This window comes from Gossypium hirsutum, chromosome A05, assembly GCF_007990345.1.
Source record: "Gossypium hirsutum isolate 1008001.06 chromosome A05, Gossypium_hirsutum_v2.1, whole genome shotgun sequence".
NCBI classification, from domain to species: Eukaryota; Viridiplantae; Streptophyta; class Magnoliopsida; order Malvales; family Malvaceae; genus Gossypium; species Gossypium hirsutum.
Genome location: NC_053428.1, coordinates 96,920,384 through 96,945,132, shown reverse-complemented (window position 1 = coordinate 96,945,132; position 24,749 = coordinate 96,920,384). Strand labels below are relative to the sequence as shown.

At 33.8% G+C, this 24,749-nt stretch overlaps 1 protein-coding gene and 1 pseudogene across 1 annotated transcript; one reads left to right on the top strand and one right to left on the bottom strand.

Annotated features, from left to right (window-relative positions):
• The first annotated feature begins 6,441 nt into the window (after positions 1-6,441).
• On the top strand, positions 6,442-8,171 carry LOC121229574 (uncharacterized). The gene is made up of 5 exons (XM_041114184.1): positions 6,442-6,688; positions 6,805-7,164; positions 7,290-7,327; positions 7,666-7,761; positions 7,874-8,171. Exons 1-5 carry the CDS (start codon positions 6,641-6,643, stop codon positions 7,941-7,943), a joined length of 612 nt encoding a protein of 203 aa, XP_040970118.1. The 5' UTR covers positions 6,442-6,640; the 3' UTR covers positions 7,944-8,171.
• Positions 8,172-8,353: 182 nt separating this feature from the next.
• LOC107956278 (AP3-complex subunit beta-A-like) lies at positions 8,354-20,729 on the bottom strand (annotated as a pseudogene).
• Positions 20,730-24,749: the final 4,020 nt, after the last annotated feature.

Below are 24,749 nucleotides of genomic sequence, written 5' to 3'. Positions count from 1 at the left end.
AACTATGGTCTTACTAATTTTCTGTCATGTTGCCATGGTATCTTTCAACCATGGTCTTATTCATTTCATGTCACGCTGCCATGGTATCTTTCAACCATGGTCTTATTTATTTCCCGTCATGTTGCCATGGTATCTTTCAACCATGGTCTTACACGTTTCATATCAGACTGCCATGGTATCTTTCAACCATGGTCTTACACATTTCATATCAGGTTGCCATGGTATCTTTCAACCATGGTCTTACACATTTCATATCAGAGAGCACACTCCCGCGAACCTCATCCTTACAGTGGGATTACCAGTCCAGGCTAAATCCCCTGTAATATAAACTCATAGAGTATTGTCGGGATAACCAGTCCAGGCTAAATCCCCTGCAACGACAATTACTCTAATGAGCTTGGATCTGAATTACCAGTCCAGGCTAAATTCAGACCCTAATTCGGATTACCCGTCCGGGCTAAATCTATTTTACACATATTCTTCGGGAGGGCTATATTAGGATAGGATCACCCGTCCGGGCTAGATCCTTTTTACCGTCAATTCCTTTTCAGAGATCCGTCGAATTTTCCTTTCATTCAACCGGGATTTCTTCCCATTTTATCAAATATATCAATGTTTCATAAATTTTCATACAATGAACACACAAATCATATTCACATTAATAACATACAATCTCAAGCATTTAAGAATATAATTCAAGTTACACGAACTTACCTCATTGCTTGTTTGTGTTTATAATTTCATTAGTCCGATATCTTTTCTTTTCCACGACCAAGTCTTATATTTGAGTCGTCCGGATCTTTATAAATAAATTTGATCATCATTTTCATTCATTTCATATTCTAATGCATTTAATTAATGCTCTAGGTAAAATTATCATTTTGCCCCTAACTTTTAATTAATGATGATTTCGTCCTTAGGGTCAGGAAAATAAAATTCTTGCAATTTAATAATTATTTCCAGCTATTATTCTCATATATATATTGATAACAGTCCATGAATTCTATAAAATATCAGAATTTTCCATAATTTTAACACTTTTCAATTTAATCCCTAAAACATATTTTCCCCCGATCTTGAACTAAATTGACAATTTCATTCAATTTTGTAATTTAAATAATAAAATAATCCATTTCATGCAATTTGGTCATTTCTGTCATTTTTACAAAATTGCCCATAAAGTTTTATTTTTATTCAATTTAGTCCCTGAGCCTAAAATATGCAAATTAGCCATGCTAGATGAATATTCATACATATTTTTCCTCCTCCTCCTCTCCATTCCACATCCTTAATGTAGATAACACACTTGTAAGTAACATTATCCATTATTTTTATTATTTACTTTTATGAATATTCAAGCTGTCCATCTATGTCATAGTCACTAAATTATTTATATCTGGAGATCTAGAACTCTAAATTAATATCCAATAATTTTTCCTGAAACTAGACTCATATATATTCTTACCATAAAATTTTCAGAATTTTTGGTTCAGTCAATAAGTACAGTTTATTCTTTAAAGTTACCCCTATTCTGCTATCTGACAGTTGTGACCCTTCTTCACTAAAAATTAATTATCTTCTCGTACAGAGTTCGAATGATGTTCCCGTTTATTTATATTGAAAATAGACTCATTCAAGATTCTAAAAATATAAATTTAAGCCCATAATTATGATTATCCAATTTTTTATGATTTTTCAAAGTTAGAACAGGGGAACCCGAAATCATTCTGATGTTGTCTCACAAAATTTACTGTATCTCATGATTTAAAAATCTATTGCTTACACCGTTTCTTCTATGAGAAATTAGACTCAATGATATTTAATTTCATATTTTGTTCATCTTCTAATTCGATTTATACAATTTATGGTGATTTTTCAAAGTTAGTCTACTGCTGCTGTCCAATACTGTTTTAGTACAAGATATTAATTACCATGTTATAACATCCTTATTTTCTTTTTCTACATCACTTTCTCTTATTTTCTCTTCACTAACATATCAAGGACATAAGACCTTATGTAAGAAAACTATACTATAACATTATTTCCATGTTTTATCAATAATAACAAACTTAAAAACATATTAAAATCTTGATATACTTACCTTGTTCTATTGATACTAATCTTTAACTTGATTTTCTCTCTCCTCCAGCTTCTATTTCTTGAATCCAACTTGATATTCTAACTCCCATGGCCTCCTTAACATTTCTCTCTCTTAGTAGCAATGGAAATTCTTTTGATTTCTAGGTGGAAATGGTGAATTTTTGGTGGAAGGACCAAATTGTAAAGAAAAGAAAATTTCTTTCTTTTCCTTCTCTTCTAACGTTGGCTGCATGCATGGAAAGATGATGAAAATTCTTCATCTTTCCTTCCTTTTATACTAAATAATTAATAATAAAATAATAATAAAATATCTCATTAAAATAATATATATCTAATTAAATAATCATAAAATATCATCAACATATCATTACTTTCTAGATTTCTCTCTCTTCCAATTGACCATTTTGCCCTTTACTATCTTTTAAAATTCCATCTTTGAGTCATCATTTAATTTTAGTAAAATTGTAATTTAGTCCCTCATAGTTCTTCACCTATTCAATTTGGTCCTAATTCATCCATTTTCCTTAGTTTCTAGATCATTCCACTCTTAAAATATTTACACTATTGGTCCTTCAAATTTTTCATATTTACACTTTAACCCCTTAAATTTTGAGTATTTACTCTTGTGCAACAAAACTTTTCTCACTTTTACAATTTAGTCCTTTATTGAATTAATATATCATAATATACTTCTTAATATTGACATAACTCAAAATTTCCCTTTATGTCACTTTATTTCCTTATTTTACTATATCAAGGATAATATCTTACTGTAAAAATTTTCAGGGTATTACAGGTAACGGAAATGCTATCTCATATCCTGGACCGGCTGCTTTTCCATTGAGTACATAAAGCAAAAAATACGGGATGCATGCATTTTTATCGTTGCATGGTATGTTGAAGTGAAGTATATGTCTACCATGTTAAAGTCAATACATTTGAAGCTAAGAAAGGCTTCACTTACCTCTTAAACTTCTTGTTGAAGTGAAAGTGAATGCAGCAGTAAATAGTAGGGTTTTTCGGATTTATTTCATACTAAATTTCGGCGTATATTTTTCTAATAAAAATAAAGAATCCAACTAAATATTATTTACTGTTACAAATAATCTTATACAACTTGTTGATAAATAACTATTTTATTAAGAGATGTTTGACTTTAGTTCAACAATTTTTACTTTTCTCTCTTATAATATATAGTTAAAATATGTTTTAGTTCAACAATTTTTCCTTTAGTTGAGAAACGGTTCTAAAATTTTGCCCAAATTCGGCTTGGATAAAAATGTTAAAACCTAGGTCTAACTCAGTTTATTCGTATTAATTTTTTATATAATTTTTTTAATATATATAGAACACATCAAAATTACTAAAAATATTAAAATAAATATTTCTCAACAAATTAAAAATAAATTTTTTAAAATATATATATTTAAATAACACTAAGATAGATACAATTAAACAAGTAAATGTCTCTAAAATAATAATTACCGAAACCATTTTTTCTTATGTTTGAAAAACGGTCGACATTTTATTTTGAAAATGAAAACGGGCATGCGAGTCGCCACCAATCTTTTTTGTTTAGGTGTATCGGGTCACCTCGTGATCGATCGTTTTAATAAAATATTTTGATTTACTAAAACAACAATTTTGGTCTACGAAATTCGAGAAAACAGGTTCGGGAGTCGGTTATGTACGAGGAAGGATTTGCACCCTCCTAATGCCCAAAATTGGTACCCAATTGATTAATTAATGTTTAGACGTCGAAAGTTGAAAACTCGAAAAGGACTTAAAAATACGATCTTTTGTTAAAATATAATTTAATTGAAAATATTTCAAGAAAAGGGAATATTTTGCGTTAATCAAAGAAAAGAATTACGTCCCGTAAGTCAGGACACAATGTCTCAAATCCTCGAAATGAGAATAAACTCGAAAATTTTATTTATTTTGAAAGAAATTTGACAATCGCGGTTTTAGAAAGAAATCATATTCTGTAAGTTAGAACACGATTTTTTTCCCTAATTCCCGAGAATATTAAAAACTTTAAAACGTTCGTTTGGTTTCGGATTTACCGAGAAAATCGAAGCCTCGTAAGTTAGGAAACAACTCTTCGAGTCTCGAAATACGAAAAATTGCTTATTTAAAAGAAAATAAAATTTCAATGAATTGGGTAAAATGTAATGTGCTTTTGTGGTAAAATGTGAAGATGAATTGCAGTGCCAATATGTGTAATAAAGTATTAATACGAAGATGATAATATAAATACAATAATAATAACGAATAACATAAGCTTGTAGGTATATAAAGACATAAATGAATAAATAAATAAATATATAATAAGATAATAATAATGAGAACAAAAACAAAATAAAAATGAAATAAATAAATAAATATATAATAAGATAATAATAATGAAATAAATAAAATAATAGAGGAATAATAAATGAAATAATAAAAAAATCTAGTGAAAATTTAATTTAAATTGAAAATAAGCAAACCAACATATGAAATAAAAAAACATTGAGTGAAATGGTTTTTGAAAATAAAAATGATCATAAAAATAATAGTAATAATAATAATGAATATAAATAATAATAATAATAGTAATAATTAATTTAATAAAATAGTCGAAATAACAAATAAAAAGACTTAATTAAACCTAAAACAAATGTTTAGGGTAAATCTGGAAATAAATAAAAGAGAAAAGGATCGAATCGAGTGCGCGAATAACAAGGAGAGACTAAAGGAGAAAATATCCCCGCCCTCCAAAATGCAACACTTTACACGAGGCTAAAATGAAATCAAAGCAAAAATTCTAGGGAAAAATTAGAAATAAAAGAAACTTAATTGCAAAACCATAAAAAAAGCGGAAGGGCTAAAAGTGCAATTAGCCCTTCTACTCAAAAACACGTGGATCATGAGGCGGGTCGGGTCGGGTCGGGTCGGACGAGAGCAAAACGACGTCGTTTTAAGACTTATGAGCTTAGGCCAAAACAACACTTTTTTAATTTACTATTTAAGTCACATTTTTTGAAAAAAAATCATTCTATCTTTAGTTTTTTTTTAAAAAAAACTTCAAAAAACTCTGAACTCTCTCCTCCCCTCTCTAAGTCCGGCCTAACTCCAGCCGAGCGCCTTCGAGGGCTCTGCCATCGTCGATGATCGGAACTCCAAAAGTTGCCAATTTTTTGGCGATTAACAAGGGTAAGCCTTTTCTTCTTCTTTTATTATATATCCATATAAAAGGGAAAAAATGAGAAAGAAGATAAAAGAAAATGAAATCACCTCTTTGCTTCGAATATTTCTTTTGTGTTAGTTGCGTGTGTTTTTTGTATTGAGTTCGTAAAAAAAACAATGAATATTTGTGGCTTTTTATAGCCATAATTACAACTGTTTATTGCTTCTATTCGTTGCAGGTATGGTGAACGTGGATGGCGTGATGCGTGGGCGCATGGTGGAGAACGTGGGTAGTGGAGGCATGGGTAGCGGCGGCTAAAGAAGGGAGCAGCGGCTAGGGCTAGGTTTTTCCTTTTTGCTGAAAAACTAGTTTAGTTTTGAGTTGTTTGGGCTCTAGGGTTAGGTTTATTTTGGGCTTGTAATTGGGTTTGTTATTTTTGTAATTTTGGACTCTTTTTTTGGACTTTTTTTATGTGGACTCTTTGAGTTTTATTTATTTATTGGACCAGGCAGAATTGGCCTGCTACAATAATAAAATTAACAATAAAATAAGAGTTATCTAATATCTAAACAATAACAACATAATAGTGAAATTGTAACAAAATAAAGAGAAAATAATAAGAAAATAGCATTGAAAAATACTATTGTTGGTTCCATCACTGTTTATATGAACCCAATTCCCCATTGTTGGTTCCTCGAAAGTATATTCATGGCAACAAACCTATTCATCTCTAAATGCAGAAAAATACTATTTAGCTCAACTATTCGAGCCTTTGACTATCTTTCTTGAACTTCAAGTTATGCCTTGAAAAATAAAAAGATTACGATTCTTCTAAATGCGCCATGCGAGTAATCTAAAAAGGTAAGCCTAATTTTTTTCTAAATGTTACAATAACAAATTCAACTAAGAAAAAATAGCTGAAATTAATAATTGAACTTAATTTTTTAAGTTAAAATATAAAAAAAATCTAAAAATAAAAATATAATAAAAGTAGATGAATATAAAACATATATATGTATATATATATTCAATATTTCTTATTTATTCAAGAAACAATCAACCATTCAACATCAAAGTAGGAGCTTTAACAACCATTCTTAATAAATTTGACAACGAAATGAAACCGACCACTCAAAATATTAGAACAACCAGATTCTTATTGGACTGCCCAGCTGGTTTGTTTGTTAATAATTATTGAAATCTAGGTCATACTATTGGTTTTCGGCTTTTATAACATCCAAAACATGGAATAAAACTTGGTTCCACTGTTTTGTTCAATCAAAATCATTGCAGAAAACATAAGTCAACCACAAGTCCTCATCTTCTCTTGCAACACCCTACTTTTATTTGACCTTTTTTTTTTTGTTCATGTCTCAAGGAGAATCCAATCCAGATGGTAACACTCAGGCCAGCAGGGTAATTGATCACCGCTTCTTTTTCTTTTTTCCATGTAAGCTTTGCAAGTTTGATTATAATTTTCAATCTCATTACATGATGTTTTTATCTTCTTCTTTTTTTCTTTTTTTTTGCAGTTTATCAATGAATTCCCAGTGTTCACGAATCAGATCGACTTATTAATAGCAAAATACGAGAAGCTGGTTGACACTGAAGCAACTCAGCTGGATGAGATCAATAGTTTGAAAGTCATGGTTGCGGACAAAGATGAAAAAATCAGCATACACGAACAACGGTGCCGTGAGCTTCAGAAAGAGGCGAACGAATTGAGGGCGAATTTGGAGAAAACCAAGAAGGAACATGATGTGAAGGTATCTGAGCTCGAGAAAAAGCTCAAGGCCAAGGAAGAGGAAGTAGGCAAAATGATCAATAAGGTTGAGGAGACGGCTAACTCGATGACTTGGGAAAAGCTAAGAAGCTTGAACTTTGGCTTGGGTGTAAGTGTGTACTAGCATAAGTCTAGTTTTTTCATGTCTTGGATGGGTAAAATTTTGAAGGCTGCTACCATGAAATTTTTTGCTTGTATTTCACGTATAAACTGTTGTTCTACTTGCCTGTGCAGCCGCAGTTGGATGACAGCCAAAATACTCGTAGATCAAGGTAAACTGTGAAATTGATGTTACACATACATACCCTTTTGAGTGGTTATTAGTAATGCAGAAGCAACTACATCAGGACAAAAAATATCATCAAATCAAATATGAGATATTATCCTTATCAGAAAAACTGTGTGTGATTCAAAAGAAATAAAATGGAGTTCAAAATTTCTCCTATAAAGTGGAGGAAGCCTAGAAAAGGCATTCAAGTTAGTTTTGAAATATTTCTCAAAGTTATTTCTCATCCACCATTCTCCCTTATTTTGTACTACTAGTTTCATTCTGTAAATTTGCATTACCATCCCTAATATCAATAAATTTTGTCATATTGTGCTTCCCAAGATCTAGGGATAGGTATATGGAAAGGCGTCGATCTCCAAGTAGGGTGAGGCGTTGTTCAAGATCTCCAAGAGAGAGCGAAGATGATTACAGAAACGAGTAAGAGCAAGTTTATTTCATTCTACTTTTGATGTTATACGAACAGTGTGTCTATTCCCATTTCCGACTCTTATTTTTTAAACTTTGGTTCAATGATCACATTTGTTGGAAGACTGCGGAAAACAATGTGGCCTGGAAAACGACCAAAATCGAGGTCTAGGGATAGAGGCAGCAGTAGATGAGCCCCACTGGCTAGGTGCTGCCTTCCTTTATTGCATTGCTCTGTATTTTACAATGGACTTATTTCTTATATATTTCATTTCATGTTCTACAGTGACTATTCACTAATTGATATTTGAGATTTGTATTGCAAATGAGTATTTAGGGCATAGAATCATGGGAGCAGTTCCCTATATATTTTATCTATCATCATTATTATCTAGTGCAGATGTTGATATCCCTTGTCAAAATCCACATCACTTATAATTACATTTCTAAATTAGCTTTATTTTGTTGGATAATGATTTCATTTGGAAAATTTGGGCGCCACATGCAAAGACTTCTAAATATTGGACATGACACAATAAGACCAAAAATACCACAAAACACAGAAATTCAAAAACAGAAACAACACTATATCAAGGATTAAAAAGAAGACCTTGAAATTAAAATATATTAGATATTTCCAAAACATAGCAACACAAAGTTGCTCAACTTCAAACATTCAAAATAATGAATTAAAACTTATTCTTAAAGCTTTCAAACAGGCCACAGATTTCCCCCTAACCGCAAAATAGAAAGAAAAATAAAAGATTTAAGAATGGGCAGGCTCAACTAAGAAATTTACCATTCGGTTTAGCAGATTTAGGCCTAATACAGTTTCTTCGCAGTTAACTTTAATGGATAAGTTTAATGGATCAGAGCATTTACCTTCAACAGTAAGGGTAATCAAACAAGGAATTGAGCTACTCAAAATTTCGGAGCTGAACCGTAGGCGCAAACCTGATGCATCATCTTGATTAGGTGCAATGGGCATATCAATAGATACAAGATAAAAATTTGCATTGCCAAGCATTTTTAGTGCTCACATATTGCGAGAATTTTGTTTTCCATTGACAAACTATCTCCAGGTTCCTTGTTTAGCTCCTCGATGTGGTCAGTGAATGGGCAACTGTCATAGATAAGCCAAGAAAATCCAGTTAAGAACAGTCTGGGATATGATAATTGAAAAACAAAAGAAACAATAATAGTACAAAGTTTGAAAAGATGATTGCTAAGCTCTCGATTGAAATAAGTCGTAAATACATAAAATTCAACTCCACTATGATGTGACAAACCTCCTTGAGTATTCGAACATCCCTGGGAGACGGGATTCTTTATCAGTGAAAGCTTCAACATCCATCAACAGTGGCTTTACGAAATATCAATATTGGGCCGCAACTTAACTGGAAGCTGTTAACATTAATGGAAGACAACATTAATGGCAAACAATACAAAGTGGTGCAAGTTTAGCACCCTAAAGTTGACTTTGAAAAAGTGGCATGGGATAATTTTTTTTTGGTCCTTGAGATAATGGGCTATTTATTGTTTGGTCCTTAAACCTCAACTATAAATAGGCCTTCTCATTTCTCATTTCAATTCATCCCAACCAATCTTTCTCTCTTAGTTTTCTCTCTTCTCCCATTTGAGAATTCTTAAGGAATTCTATTTGTTTGTAATACTTTGGAGATAGTAAAGTTATCATCTGGTGTTAGTGCCCGAGGACGTAGGTATAATTTACCGAACCTCGTTAAATCTCTTGTGTTCTTTCTTGTCCTATTTTTCTTTCAATATTTGAGGGTATAATAGTAGTATTTAATTGTGCTATTAAATTACTATAGAAGGGATATTCTGTCTAAGGAAAGACTTGGTATTTAAGAGATCCATGTGATCCACCTCTCTTCCCTGGGAATTGAACTTTGTGTGATTTTTTAGTACAATAATTTACACGTTTCCGACCCTATTGGAACAACAAGTGGTATCAAGAGCCGAAGGTTAATCGTAGTATGCTCTGTGGTTGCAGTTTGAACTGATCTTCCACATCAGAAAAGATTTCCTTAGGTATATTGAAAGATTATGGAGAAAACGGTCGGTGTAGGAGCTTCAACATCGTCCATGTGGACAAGACCGACAATTGCAAATGCAAGATTGGCCGTGGAGATCTTTGATGGCACGGGCCATTTTGGTATGTGGCAAAGTGAGGTTCTAGATGCCCTTTTTCAGCAGGGTCTAGACATTGCCATTGATGAAGAGAAACCAGATGATGTACAGGAGAAAGATTGGAAGGCGATCAATTGGTTGGCATGTGGCACAATTCGATCATGCCTTTCTTGAGAGCAGAGGTATGCTTTTTCAAATGAGACTTCTGCAAATAAGTTGTGGGTGGCACTTGAAGAAAATTTTTTGAAGAAAAACAGTCAAAATAAGCTCCACTTGAAGAAAAGACTGTTTCGCTTCACATACGTCCCAAGTACCACAATGAATGATCACATCACCAAATTTAATCAGTTAGTCACTGATTTGCTGAATATGGATGAGACATTCAAAGATGAAGATTTGGCTTTGATGCTATTGGGGTCACTTCCTGAGGAGTTTGAGTTCCTAGAAACTACTCTACTTCATGGCAGGAGTGATATATCTCTGAGCGAAGTCTGTGCGGCCTTATACAGTTATGAACAGAGAAAGAAGGACAAACAGAAAAACTCAATCAGAGATACAGAAGCTTTAGTAGTCCAAGGTCGTTCATACACTCGGAAGAAAACTCAAAAGGGGAGATCAAAGTCAAAGTCCAGACTCGGGAAAGATGAATGTGCTTTTTGTCATGAGAAAGGCCACTGGAAGAAAAATTGTCCAAAGCTGAAGAATAAGGGAAAAGCTGCTGTAGATGCTTGTGTTGCTAAGCATGATACTAGTGACTCTGAACTATCACTGGTTGCATCATCATCGTCGTTCCATTTAGAAGAGTGGATATTGGATTCGGGTTGTACCTATCATATGTCCCCTAACCGGGAGTGGTTCTCTGATTTAGTAGAACTAAATAGAGGAGTTGTTTATATGGGCAATGACAATGCCTGTAAAACTGTTGGGATAGGTTCAATCCAATTAAAGAATAAAGATGGATCAACCAGAGTTCTGACTGATGTTCGGTACGTGCCCAGTTTGAAGAAAAATCTCATCTCATTGGGAGCCTTGGAATCCAATGGTTCAGTTGTTACTATGAGAGATGGGGTTTTGAAAGTGACATCTGGCGTACTTGTAATATTGAAGGGCATCAGGAAAAATAACTTGTATTACTACCAAGGTAGTACAGTTATTGGAGCAGTCGCTGCAGCTTCCGGTAACAAAGACTTGGACTCAATGCAGTTGTGGCATATGAAGTTGGGACATGCCAGCGAAAAATCCTTGCAAATTCTGGCAAAGCAAGGATTGTTGAAAGGTGCAAAGGCTTGCAAATTAAAATTTTGTGAGCACTGTGTTCTGGGAAAGCAAAAGAGAGTGAAATTCGGTACTGCTATCCATAATACAAAAGGTATTTTGGAATATGTTCACTCAGATGTGTGGGGGCCTTCCAAGACACTTTCATTGGGAGGAAAACACTACTTTGTTACTTTTGTTGATGACTTTTCCAGAAGAGTTTGGGTGTATACCATGAGAACTAAGGATGAAGTGCTTAGAGTTTTTCTTAAATGGAAAACTATGATCGAAAACCAGACTGGCAAAAAAATCAAGCGGCTTAGGACGGACAATGGAGGGGAATATAAAAGTGATCCGTTCTTCAATGTGTGCCAAGAGTATGGTATTGTTCGACACTTCACAGTTAGGGATACACCACAGCAGAATGGATTGGCAGAGCGTATGAATCGAACATTGCTAGAGAAAGTTCGATGTATGTTGTCCAATGCTGGGTTGGGCAAGCAATTTTGGGCTGAGGTTGTGACATACGCTGGCCATCTTGTTAATCGTTTGCCATCATCTGCATTAGAAAGAAAAAATCCTATGGAGGTATGGTCTGGAAAACCGACTACAGATTATGATTCCTTACATGTGTTTGGAACCACTGCATATTACCATGTGAAGGAGTCAAAGTTAGATCCGAGGGCAAAGAAAGCTCTCTTTATGGGAATCACTTCTGGAGTGAAGGGATTTCGTCTTTGGTGCTTAAGCACAAAGAAAATGATCTGTAGCAGAGATGTTACCTTTGATGAATCTGCCACATTGAAAAATGTAGCAGATAAAGATATTCAGACGAGCAATACTCCACAGCAGGTGGAGTGTACTCCAAAACAGGTGGAGTTTGAGCAGATGGGGATTTGCCCAGTTAATAAGTCTAATTCTCCAGCCACAATGGAGGAATTAGAGGTTGAAGAGGTTCTGACCCAAGAACCACTAAGTACACCAGAACCAGTTGCAGTTGCAAGGCCACGGAGAGAAATTCGTAAACCAGCTCGATTTACTGATATGGTGGCCTACGCCCTTCCCGTTGTTGATGATATTCCTATCACTTATCAAGAAGCAATGCAAAGCTTAGAAAGTGATAAATGGAAAAGCGCCATGGATGAAGAAATGCAGTCTCTCCGGAAGAACAATACTTGGGAGTTTGCGCAATTACCAAAAGGTAAAAGGGCAATTGGATGCAAGTGGGTATTCGCAAAGAAAGATGGATCTCCTAGCAAGAAGGATATTCGCTACAAGGCAAGATTGGTAGCTAAAGGCTACGCTCAGAAGGAGGGAATTGACTACAATGATGTATTTTCCCCTGTTGTGAAGCATTCCTCCATTAGAATTTTGTTGGCCTTGGTAGCACAGTTGAATTTGGAGCTAGCTCAACTTGATGTTAAGACGGCTTTCTTGCATGGTGAGTTAGAAGAGGAGATCTATATGACTCAGCCAGAAGGATACACAGATGCTGGTGGTAGAAATTGGGTTTGTAAGCTTAACAAATCGCTATATGGATTGAAGCAATCCCCGAGGCAGTGGTACAAGCGATTTGATAGCTTTATGAGAAGGCAGAAGTACACAAGAAGCAAATATGACAATTGTGTATATTTGCAGAAGCTGCATGACGGATCTTTCATTTATCTACTCTTGTATGTTGATGATATGTTAATCGCTTCGAAGAGCCAAAATGAGATAGATAAGCTGAAGGCTCAGTTGAATCAAGAGTTCGAGATGAAAGATCTAGGTGAGGCCAAGAAGATTCTCGGCAAGGAGATAAGTAGAGATAGACCGAGAGGCAAGCTCTGTTTAAATCAGAAGCAATATCTGAAAAAGGTATTACAATGTTTTGGTGTAAATGAAAACACAAAACATGTAAGTACCCCACTTGCTTCTCATTTGAAACTTAGTGCTCAATTATCTCCGAAGACTGAAGATGAAAGAGAATATATGGCGAAAGTCCCATATGCTAATGCAGTTGGGAGTTTGATGTATGCGATGGTGTGTACGAGGCCTGACATTTCACAAGCTGTTGGAGTTGTGAACAGGTATATGCATGATCCTGGAAAAGGACATTGGCAAGTTGTGAAATGGATTCTACGGTATCTTCGAAAAACCGTAGATGTTGGTTTAATTTTTGAACAGGATGAAGCACTTGGTTAGTTTGTAGTTGGATATGTTGATTCCGACTTTGCTGGTGATTTAGATAAACGTCGTTCAACTACGGGGTATCTGTTTACTCTTGCGAAAGCCCCAGTAAGTTGGAAGTCTACCTTACAGTCTACAGTAGCTGTGTCTACTACAGAGGCAGAATATATGGCAGTTACAGAAGCTGTTAAGGAGGCTATTTGGCTTAATGGATTGTTGAAAGACTTAGGAGTTGTTCAAAGTCACATAAGTTTATATTGTGACAGTCAGAGCGCTATTCATTTAGCGAAAAATCAAGTCTATCATTCAAGAACCAAGCATATCGACGTAAGATATCACTTTGTGCGGGAAGTCTTTGAAAAAGGAAAAATTCTACTTCAAAAGATTCCGACAGCAGATAATCCCGCAGATATGATGACCAAGGTGGTAACAACAATCAAGTTTAATCATTGTTTGAACTTGATTAACATCCTGAGAATTTGAGCACCTTCAGGTGTATGGCGCTCGAGAGTGCATTTGTAGGCACTACAAAAAATAACTTTATCGAATTTGGGGAGTTGAAGGAAGTGTGTGAAGATGTGATTATCCTAATCAAATCTTCAAGGTGGAGATTGTTAACATTAATGGAAGACAACATTAATGACAAACAATACAAAGTGGTGCAAGTTTAGCACCCTAAAGTTGACTTTGAAAAAGTGGCATGGGATAATTTTTTTTTGGTCCTTGAGATAATGGGCTATTTATTGTTTGATCCTTAAACCTCAACTATAAATAGGCCTTCTCATTTCTCATTTCAATTCATCCCAACCAATCTTTCTCTCTTAGTTTTCTCTCTTCTCCCATTTGAGAATTCTTAAGGAATTCTATTTGTTTGTAATACTTTGGAGATAGTAAAGTTATCATCTGGTGTTAGTGCCCGAGGACGTAGGTATAATTTACCGAACCTCGTTAAATCTCTTGTGTTCTTTCTTGTCCTATTTTTCTTTCAATATTTGAGGGTATAATAGTAGTATTTAATTGTGCTATTAAATTACTATAGAAGGGATATTCTGTCTAAAGAAAGACTTGGTATTTAAGAGATCCATGTGATCCACCTCTCTTCCCTGGGAATTGAACTTTGTGTGATTTTTTAGTACAATAATTTACACGCTTCCGACCCTATTGGAACAACAGAAGCTTCTCACCATCGTAAAATAAAGCTAGCTTCAAAGGCAATAGATGGTGATGAAAACAAACTTGAATAATCCTTCTTGTTGTCTGACCTGGTTCTAAAGAGGCAATCTCTTCCATTGGAACAAGTGTTGGCACATTATCAGATGAGGCTCTGTTAGACTCCACATTGACCAACTTTATTCCCGATATGGTCTCTGATGAACAGTTCTTAAAAGAAACTTCTATGCAGACAAGTAGTCGCGATATGCTTGATATTTCTGATGAAAAAGAATAATCAACCTTCAAATCATTTCTATTTGCAGGCTTCAAGAGAGAATAGCTTTTTGGTTTTATCCGCTTTCCAACATCCCCAATAGATATTCTTGCCAAAGATTTACGGACTTGACTTTGCTCCAACATTCCTGGGTTTGATGAACCAGGTTGTTCCTCCAACCATGACTCTAGAGCTCGATTTGACATTAATTCCCCTAGATTAGCAGGAGAAGAATGAAAAACTCCATTCTGATTTTCAGCAGCATTTCCAATGTCGGAAATCTGAAGCAACAGGTCTGCATTATCATTGCCTTCATTTGATTCACCATCATCACCATGGCCACTGCTTCTCGAGCCAGAGAAAGAGTGCTGTGAACCATAATCTGAAGCACTTTCGTTGTCTGAAGGATCAGATGATGTGCCATGATCATCTGTCCCACTATAATCGGCTGCCTCCTTCATAATTATACGTGTTCCTTCAGGCTCATTAATGTCATCAAGGAGCAAACTGCAGGGCTTTGGAAGAGGTTCGTACCCGGGAGCAGTATGAAGAACCATATGTGAGAGAGACCCAGGTAGATAAAATCGGTAATTAATTGATTCAGTTTTCACTTCTCTTTGTTTCCTAAATATGCAGTTCACAACTATGTGTAGGTCTTTTTCAGAAAGACTGTACACTCCTTGTGACCCTTGAGAGATGAAATTATATGATAAAAGTTCCTTTAGGAAACAAGCTAGGTCACGGACATCATAGTTCGAATCACATTCAGCCAGTTCAACCAAATATCTGAAAACTTTCTTGAATGTCGACAGACCTTCTCCTGTAGCACCTGATAGAACCTGCAAGTACAAACAAACTGAAAGTACAGGCTTTTTCTCTGAACATTAACAAGAAGCAAGCGAAAAAAAAAAAGAACTACTGATAAACTACAAAACTTAAAATGAATTAAAGATGACATGCAACAGCAAGAGTTTTCGAGCTTTATTTATTTTACTTTTTTTTAATATGATATGGCTACTTGCTGCAACTAATCCTGACTGACAACCTCCATCCCATTTCATAAGTAAAACAGATTATTGGAGGAAGGCCAAATATCTTTTCCCAGAAATATTTGTCCATAGCTAGGCTAGAATTGATCAAGAATATTATAGCTCTTGGAAATACCTTAGTCACTGTACTAAGAATTCGAAGCTTTGTTTCCAACGCTTCTGAAGTAAAGCACTATGCAAGATACTTCAGCACCGTGGTTAACATCCTAGGAATTATCTCTTCCAAAGAGCTGTATTCTCCCACCATCCAAATAATCATTGCACGAACTGAAGGCACCTTGATTGAATCCAAACTACGGACTAACTGAACTATAACCTTTAAATAAAAAATAAGATGTTGGTTATCAGCCAATTAATATGAAAATACAGCAGGAATGCAAATAATTTAAAGATTCTGCCAAAATAAACAGAGAGGTATGCAAAAAACGCATAGCTAAAGCTGAATGAAATAAGCAAGAGAGAGATACCTTCTCATGAATTGGTGGGTCTTGCTTTATGATTGATTTTATAGAGATAGTTGCCTGAACCAAAACATCTGCTTCTTGATATCTAGACCCTAAATCTTTAGTCAAGAGCTCTGCAAAATTTGGTATCACTTCAGAAAACAATGGATTCTCTGAATGTTACCAGACAACAAGAAGTAGGAAAAGAGGAGTAAACCCTGTCTAGTCAGTGTTAACAGCCCATCTACACATATATGTGCCATTTTTGGAAGTTGTCGTGTGCATATACCAATTGCAGCAACAGTAGCAGCAGCAAATCGCCTGTCTGGATCTCTAATATAATCCTAACAACATACTATAATATAAGCATCAATTCATGCGATCAAGGATCAGCATACTTGTATAACAATGTAATTTCAACTGGTCAGTTGACCTCAATTATTTCTTTTGTGCCAAAGACTAGGAAATAACTTAGTGTAAGACGCTCAAAAGTGGCAAAGAAAGGATTATTATTATTATTTTGAAGTCCATTCTGTCCATATCACTTCTTTCTTCCTAACATAACACAAGGACTGAGAATTACTCTTTTTTCCAGATCTCCAAGGTTGGCTTGGCAGTGCAAGGATTGAGACCTTGAAGAGCCAAGCACCAAAAGTACAGTAAACGGTCAGGTTAAGCACCTTTGGTAACTCACATGAGCTCAAATAGAACCACACCCCCTTTCAAGAGAATCTGAACAGTTCAAAAAGAAATAACTCTATATTCCATTGACCGAAAAATTGTTTAATGGCATTCAGTTTCAGTTATTTTGGTCAGGCTTTTGCCAGAAGAAACACAATTTAAATGATATAGCATCACATCAGATCCATAATCAGAAGAAAATTCCCTAAACAAAATGATTTGCATAGGATGAAAATGGCCCAAAAATACCACCCTCTCCAATACTGGTGACTGCAAAAATACCTTTTTTCTTAGAACATATGGATGCAAAGGAAACTCATTATGATATACCATACAGAAGTTTCAATGTGACTTCTATTTCTACTATCTTGCATTTCTACATATTGCAAATATCAACAATGATAAGGAATTCCTTATGAAGACAGCAGGTACCTGAAACTCTTTGAAAATAGAAGAAATGGACGAGTCTGTCGCAATAGATGAAAGTATCTCAAGCTTCAAGGCTTTGACTTGATATGAATCAGAAGAATAAATGAAGAAGTCCTCATGGTATGGAGCAAAGAGAGATGGCATTGCTTTAGCAAATACTTGAATGTTGCAAAGGACCTACTCATTCAAATCAACAGAACCATTTCTTACCATCTCCAGCAATCAACTTGAAACATAAACTAGGCAGATAACCCAAATCTAAAATTGGTTTTGCCAAATGAAATAACATAACTGTATGAATTCCAGAACAATAAACATATTGAATTTCAATTACAAGAGAATAAATATGTTATAATGTGCAGCCAGCTTCAGTATGGACTAAGCAAGACTAAACCATAATATTCTGCATGCTTAGAATATTTGCTCTAGAATATTATAAATCTAACTGTACTAGCTAATCTACACTTAAAACATAATTTTCCGCAAGCTTCTTGGGAGAAACTCATATACTTAACACAATTTCACTTGTGTGTCTAAAATAATAATAAGGTTAGTTATCTCCTGGTACTTTCATGTTAGGAATTCAAAAAAAGAAACAAAACTATTAAATCACATTTCACTTCCCGATTATAGATAACACAAATTTTATTACATTTATGCCTCTAAACTTTAGCAAGCAAAAACTGCTTACCACCTCAAAACAAAACTTTCCTGGTCAGAATTCTGGTGCAATTCATAAAAACTAAAAGTCAAGTACTAAAATTGATAGCTCCTTGAAATGATGACAAGTAAACAGAGAACAATGCAAAATCTTAAATGCTGTTAAAATAGAAAACTTTGCAATGAACTATTGCATTTACATAAACATATATGCGTACATAGATGTACACCCATGTTACATAGTTTGTATGCACAAGTGAAATACATAGCATGATGGCATAATATAAATGCATGAGATAGAAGAAATAAGTAAGTCTAATATACCACATATTTTGAGACATTGGAGGATCTCAGTATAAACAAGAGTGGTTTGATGATTCTTTTAACATCCTCCTTTGGTGCCATTATCCAATGTACACAAGCTGCTGCTAGTACCACAGCACTGTCCTTACTCCGTAACAGTGGAGACGTAGAATACAGCAGGATCTTCACATCCTCATTACTTTTTCCAGATGTAAATTGTGCATCATTTAATTCAAAAGGCACCCTTTTGGCATAACTTGACCTAGAGAAATATTCATCAGGACCCTCAATATAACCCCTGGAAACCATATTTACAAATTCAGAGTCACATGCCCCACTGTGATTGGATTCCTTTGCTAGCCTGAAGTCATCATCTGAAACATCTTTTTCAGAATGGAAGTTGTCAGTACATTGCAGAGAAGACATAACGGATTCTTTCACAAGCCCGTGCCTTGCAATAACATAGCGTAGAAGGATTCCAATTAAGACTATCTGACCCCACTCTTCCACATCAGGAAGAATCTCACATAACATTCTATAGTTCCTCCTGATCAAAGATAAATTAAATGGACAAACAGAAGCAAATGCAGCAGCAGCAGCACCAACTACTGCAGGGGAGTGGTCATTTAACAATATCCCAACAATCTGCGAAGTTTAAATATTTAATAGTACTAAACAAACACTATCAAAATATATTGTACAAGAGATAGATGCCTAAGGTGTGATGATACTAAAGACATCTAAATTTGAATGTCTAATTAAAGAATCATAAACAAACAGAAGAACCAATAGTCTTTGCAAACTATAGAAATTCTTGGAAAATGTATGAATAAAATACATTTTAGATATGATCTGTGCAAATATCATGACAAACTAGTCTCAAATTCAAAGCAGTCTTCTTAATAAGCAGTTTTCACCGGATAGTAACATGTCAATTTGATCAAAATGAATGAAACTAGAAAGCAAAAATAACTATAAACAAATAAAGTTATCAAGCAAACCTCTTCAAGTGTGGATTTTTGTTCCTCTAGGCGCAAATCATGCAATTTGGGAAGAGCATTGGCTGCACATTTTCTAACATAAACAGTTGGATCTCTAGCACACCTGTTCACTGCCACCAAAACAAGAGGTGCAATAACATGCAGACGAATTCCTGCCATAGTACGAAGTGCCCATGCTCTCACCAATGGATTCGGATCCCCCAAATCCTTCTGGAAACAATTAATTGACAGCAATGCTTCATTTGGATGCCTACAAAAGTAAATACAGAAATGATTGGGAATATGTTACATCTTTAACACAACAAATACAATCCATTTGATCACCCCTCTCTTATTTCAAGCTAATGAGATGCTACCTACACAAGCACTGATTTTATATGATGCATCAAATAGTCCTCCCAAATGATTCATAAATCATTTAACCTTGAAAACCCCATAAAACCACTATTTAATAACTACCCTAATCTTAACTTCTTCTATAACAAATTATCCATTATAATCCATTATAATTAGGGAAAGAGAATTATTTGGAGCAAGCAGACACTTCAGTTGTACTAGATTCCCCTTGTTTTAGCACTGTTGCTAATTTAACAAAGGGGAACCTCAATTAGAATTTTAAGAGAAAATTCACCCGAAAAAAAGGAAGTTTGAAGAACTTACTTTTCAGCATAATGCAGTAGATACAAGTAAACCAGCTTCTTTAGTTCCAAAGATTGTGATGCAACATTTTTGACAACCTGCAATTCCATCAGCGAAAGAGTGAAAAACATGCACGACACCATTAACCAAAAATATCCCATTGACAAACACTAATTTCCTTCTTAATACTACAAACAACTATTAATCGCCAGATTCCAGAGACTCCAAAACCATTTCTTAACAACTCAAAACAAGGCCAAGGATAATGAATTATAAATTGAAATAGCGGGATCTAGTTAGAACACATTTTTGAAATGCTTAATTTTCTTTCTCATTTTCCTACTACTTTCTCGGCAACCAAAGAGATAACTGAAACAACCGATTCTTATTCATTGAATCTCAAAGTTCAATGCACTTTCTAAGAATTAAACTATAATATCTAAACTTTAAAACACTGAACTTTATTTCCGTAACAGAGCTCCAAAAGAAATTTCAAATTTTAGAACACTCTAATATTAAAATTCAGTTCAAATTTGCATAGATTCATTCAACAAACAGACCTGAGGGAAGAAATTGGAGACGTCTAGGCCTTTAGCGATGAGAGCGAGGAGTCGCTTGAGAGCTTCGCATTTCTCCGAATCATATTTGCTGTCTAAAAGCGGCGCTATGTTAACGTCATCCGGATCGTCGTAAAGGTGAGCATCGGTTCCGAACCGAAACACCATTGTCGATGCCACGCTCAACGTCTCCGCCGTTGCGCCGAATTGAGGAAACACTTTTCAATTACTATATTCCTTTTCTTTTTTCCAATAATTAAGAATTATTATTTTTAATTTGTTATCAGAAATGTCTTTAGATTGAGTTGGGATTGGATTTACTTTTAGCATGATCATCTGAACTCGTTTGAATATATATACTACATCATGCACATGCAAATTAACTCATCCATTTGAGATTTCTTTGGTAAAAGTACCACAACAGTCCCTGTAATATACCCCAGATTCCATTTTGATCCCTCTACTGAAAAATGGGTAAACTAATCCTTGGAGCAATATAGCTCTACGTTAAAATTATACTGATAAATGTTTACTTTGGTGTTTTATGTATATAAATTTTAGATTTTGATCATTACACCTTTATTAATTTTGGTACATACTCTTTTTATTTGGAGCAAATTGACATGGACCCCAACCTTTCCTTTCTCATGTGACTCTATTTTGTGTTGCATAATCACATTAGTAAATAATTTAAAATTTTCTTAAGAAATATAAAAAAATTAGTTCCAAAAATTATGGGAAAACACCTATTCAAAATAAATATATTCCAATTTAGCCAACCAAATTATCATATTTTGATTCTAATATATTTTCAATTTTAAAGCAATCATACATACACACTAATAATATATTAGGTGTAAGTATTTGGCATGTGAAAAGCATTACATCATTTAGCCCCATTTAAGGAAACGAACAGAAAATGAAATCTTTTCATGTAAAAGTCAGTGGGCTATTTTTTTAGTTAATATCTTGAAAACATTTATTATTATATGTATACTCAAAAACAACAATTATGAATATAATTTTTTATAAATATATATAGCTAGAAATTTAGGTGTATATAGTCAACATTATGTAGGCCCAAAAATATCAAGAGAAGGGGAAAAATGGTATTTTAAAATTTCATCAATTTTTTCTTAAATAAAAGAAGTCAAATGAAGAAAAGCTTAGACAATCAATCTATAGTCTTGCCCACTATTTTGGTATACTTCAACTAAAAATTTCTAGAATTTCAATAATGATCTGAATATGAAAATATAATAAAGTTGGTTAAGAAATTTAGCCGAGAAATTAGTTAATTAAAATTTAAGGATTAAATTATAAAATTTTAATAACTATAGAGTTTTAATTTAGAAAAGGCTTAAGGGCCTAATTAACAATTATTTAAACGACTAAAATGGTTATTAAACCATTCTCCATCATGAATTAGTGGATGATGATGGTTAATTCCACTAAGTATAGTTTAAGATTAAAATATGTATAATAATGTTATAATTAATTAATTAAGAATGGTTAATTAAATTAAATTAATATTAATATTAATCTAAGTATATAAGCTAAATTGGGTGGAAGATTGTCATCTTCCTCCCTTGCTTCACAATCCAAAATTAAAAGAAAATAAAGGAAAAGCTTGGTTCAAACTTTAGCATTCGACCAACCAAAATTGATAAGGTAATAAAGCTAATTTCATGTAATTTTTATAGATTTATGATCATGGGAGCTTGATGTAGCTAGCTCATGTATCAATTTGTCCAATTTTTAAGTTTTTAAAAAGTTGTCATTGTAGAGAAATTGATGAATTAGACTTGAATTTTATAGATATTAAGCTTAGATCATGATAAGGACTAAATAGTAAAACTAATTAATCTTGTTAGATAACTTTGAAACATTAGGGGATAAATTGAATAAATGGAAGACCTGTCATGAAATTAGGTTATGAATAAAGAGTCTATCGTCCTTAATGAAAGAATGTGAAATCGAATTTTGATCCAATGCTAGATATCGAAAAATACGCATATCCAGAGTATAGGGAAATTGAATAAAATGAAAAATATGGTTGGTTTTGTATTTGAATGTGAATTAAATGAAACATGATATTGTTTTATTTATTGAATTATTGAACGTAACAAAAGACGACGTCAAACTGTCACAAGAGAAAGGAAAAGTGAGAGTCGTCGATAAGTGACGAGAGAATTTGTTTTGTACTTTTATAATTTGAGATCATTATATATATACATTTACATGTTGATTGCATTATATTTTGGTATAAAATTATTCATATTGAATGATATTGAATATTGAGAAAATTAGAATGAATTGAATATAGTATAAAATAGTGTGTGATATAATTGATATATGATGTGCAATGTAAATATACTATGAACTATGTTTTGTGAAATTGAATGACGATATGTATTAACATTATAAATTTACGTAACGTAAGTGAAATGTGAGTCACGATAGTCTGTGATAGATAAGGTGAGTTGCTTATATGAGCCAGAAGGCTAATTAGTAAAAAAATGAATCAATGGATTCAATACCAATGTGATAACGAGAAAGAATTTAATGTGATAGTAGAAAGTATGACATGGCATGTTTACATTGAATTGTTGATTGTAATATTGTATGATTTAGTATAAATGTATAAGCTTAATTAAATGAGTTTGTGCATCATCTTGGTAACTTGGTTTCAACGATACATGAATTGGTATATAAAATTCGTAGCCGCATAAATGATATATTAATGGAAATATTTGACATGAATAGAATATGAATTGGTTGGAATTAGAACTTGATTTGTTTGTGTTCATTTAGCTAATGTTATTGCTTCAATAACTTGAATCATGAAAGTATCATTGAGCTTTATTACTCAACATACAATTTGTTTATTCCATATGTAGGTTTAATTGAATCTAAAAGTTACAAGAAGTGAATTCAGCATTTAATTTGTAGCACTCAACTCAACAATGTTTATATAGTCCCTTATATTTTTCGATATATGGCATGTACCTATAGTCGAGTCAGTCTCATAATATAAATGGTTTTTTGGTACATTGAAGTTTACATTTTAAAATGATAAATTGCCTTATGCATATATGTCTATGGTTTCAATGGTTCAAAGGTAGAAATTGCCTTGTATATTCTTGAGTTTTGAATAGTTAACTTGATAAGTTTGATAATGATGATATAATTACAATAGTTTATGAAGTATTGAGAGTATGTTTGTATGTTAGAACATGGTGGATATGAGTTTGGCCATTTTGTTAGACCATTATGAATAAGTAAAAACTGAAGGTCATGTCGCGAGGTCAGACTTTTAACTTTACGATAAGGGGAAGTCTGTGAATTATTTTGCGACTTGGAACCCTCAAATTTGTTACGTCAACCTGATAGTTTAAAAATCTTATGATTTTTCCTTATTCGATCTCGGGTTAGCAAAAGATCTTTCATAAGCTCGTGTAAGACTTGAAAATGATTGTATAACATATTATGAATGTATAATATACTTACCAACATGCATAAATGGTTACGTCGTGTTATAATTGGTTGTAATTTCTCTGACAACGAATGTGACATCCCATAGCTCGAACCGATGATCGGGTCAGGTGTGGAGTGTTATATTTACAATTTCTATCTTTTAGCAAGTTTAAAATAGTGCCACACATGGTCGCACCACATGACCGTGTGCTACACACGGTCATACCATACGACCGTGTGGACTATTTAATTTGGTGCAGGTTTATCCCACACGATCATAGGTTGTTACACGGTCCGAAGACACGACCGTGTGGCCCTATTTTGATTTGCACACGGGGGGCACACGGTCTGACACGTTCGTGTGATCATATTTTTGGATTGTATACGATTTGGCCACACGACCATGTCCTTAAGCCGCACGACCTGAGCTCTATATTAAAAATTTTCACTTTTTTTTCATAATTTTCTATTTTATTTCAAATTAGTCACTGTTTATTTCCAAACTATTTTTAAGGTCTTGTAAGCTCAAAATAAGGCCCACAATTGTATATATATTATGTTTATTGTGTGGATTGAATATTGTTATTTAAATAGTTGAATAGTTTTACGATGAGAGTTGATTCAATGTATGTTATAATACTCCGTAACCTTAATCTGATGATGAAGACGGGTTAGAGTGTTACACCATTAATAAAATTTCAGTATGTTTTTAGAAAAAGCATGTCTTTCTAAGGGTTTGTTTGTTTCATTGAAAATGGCTC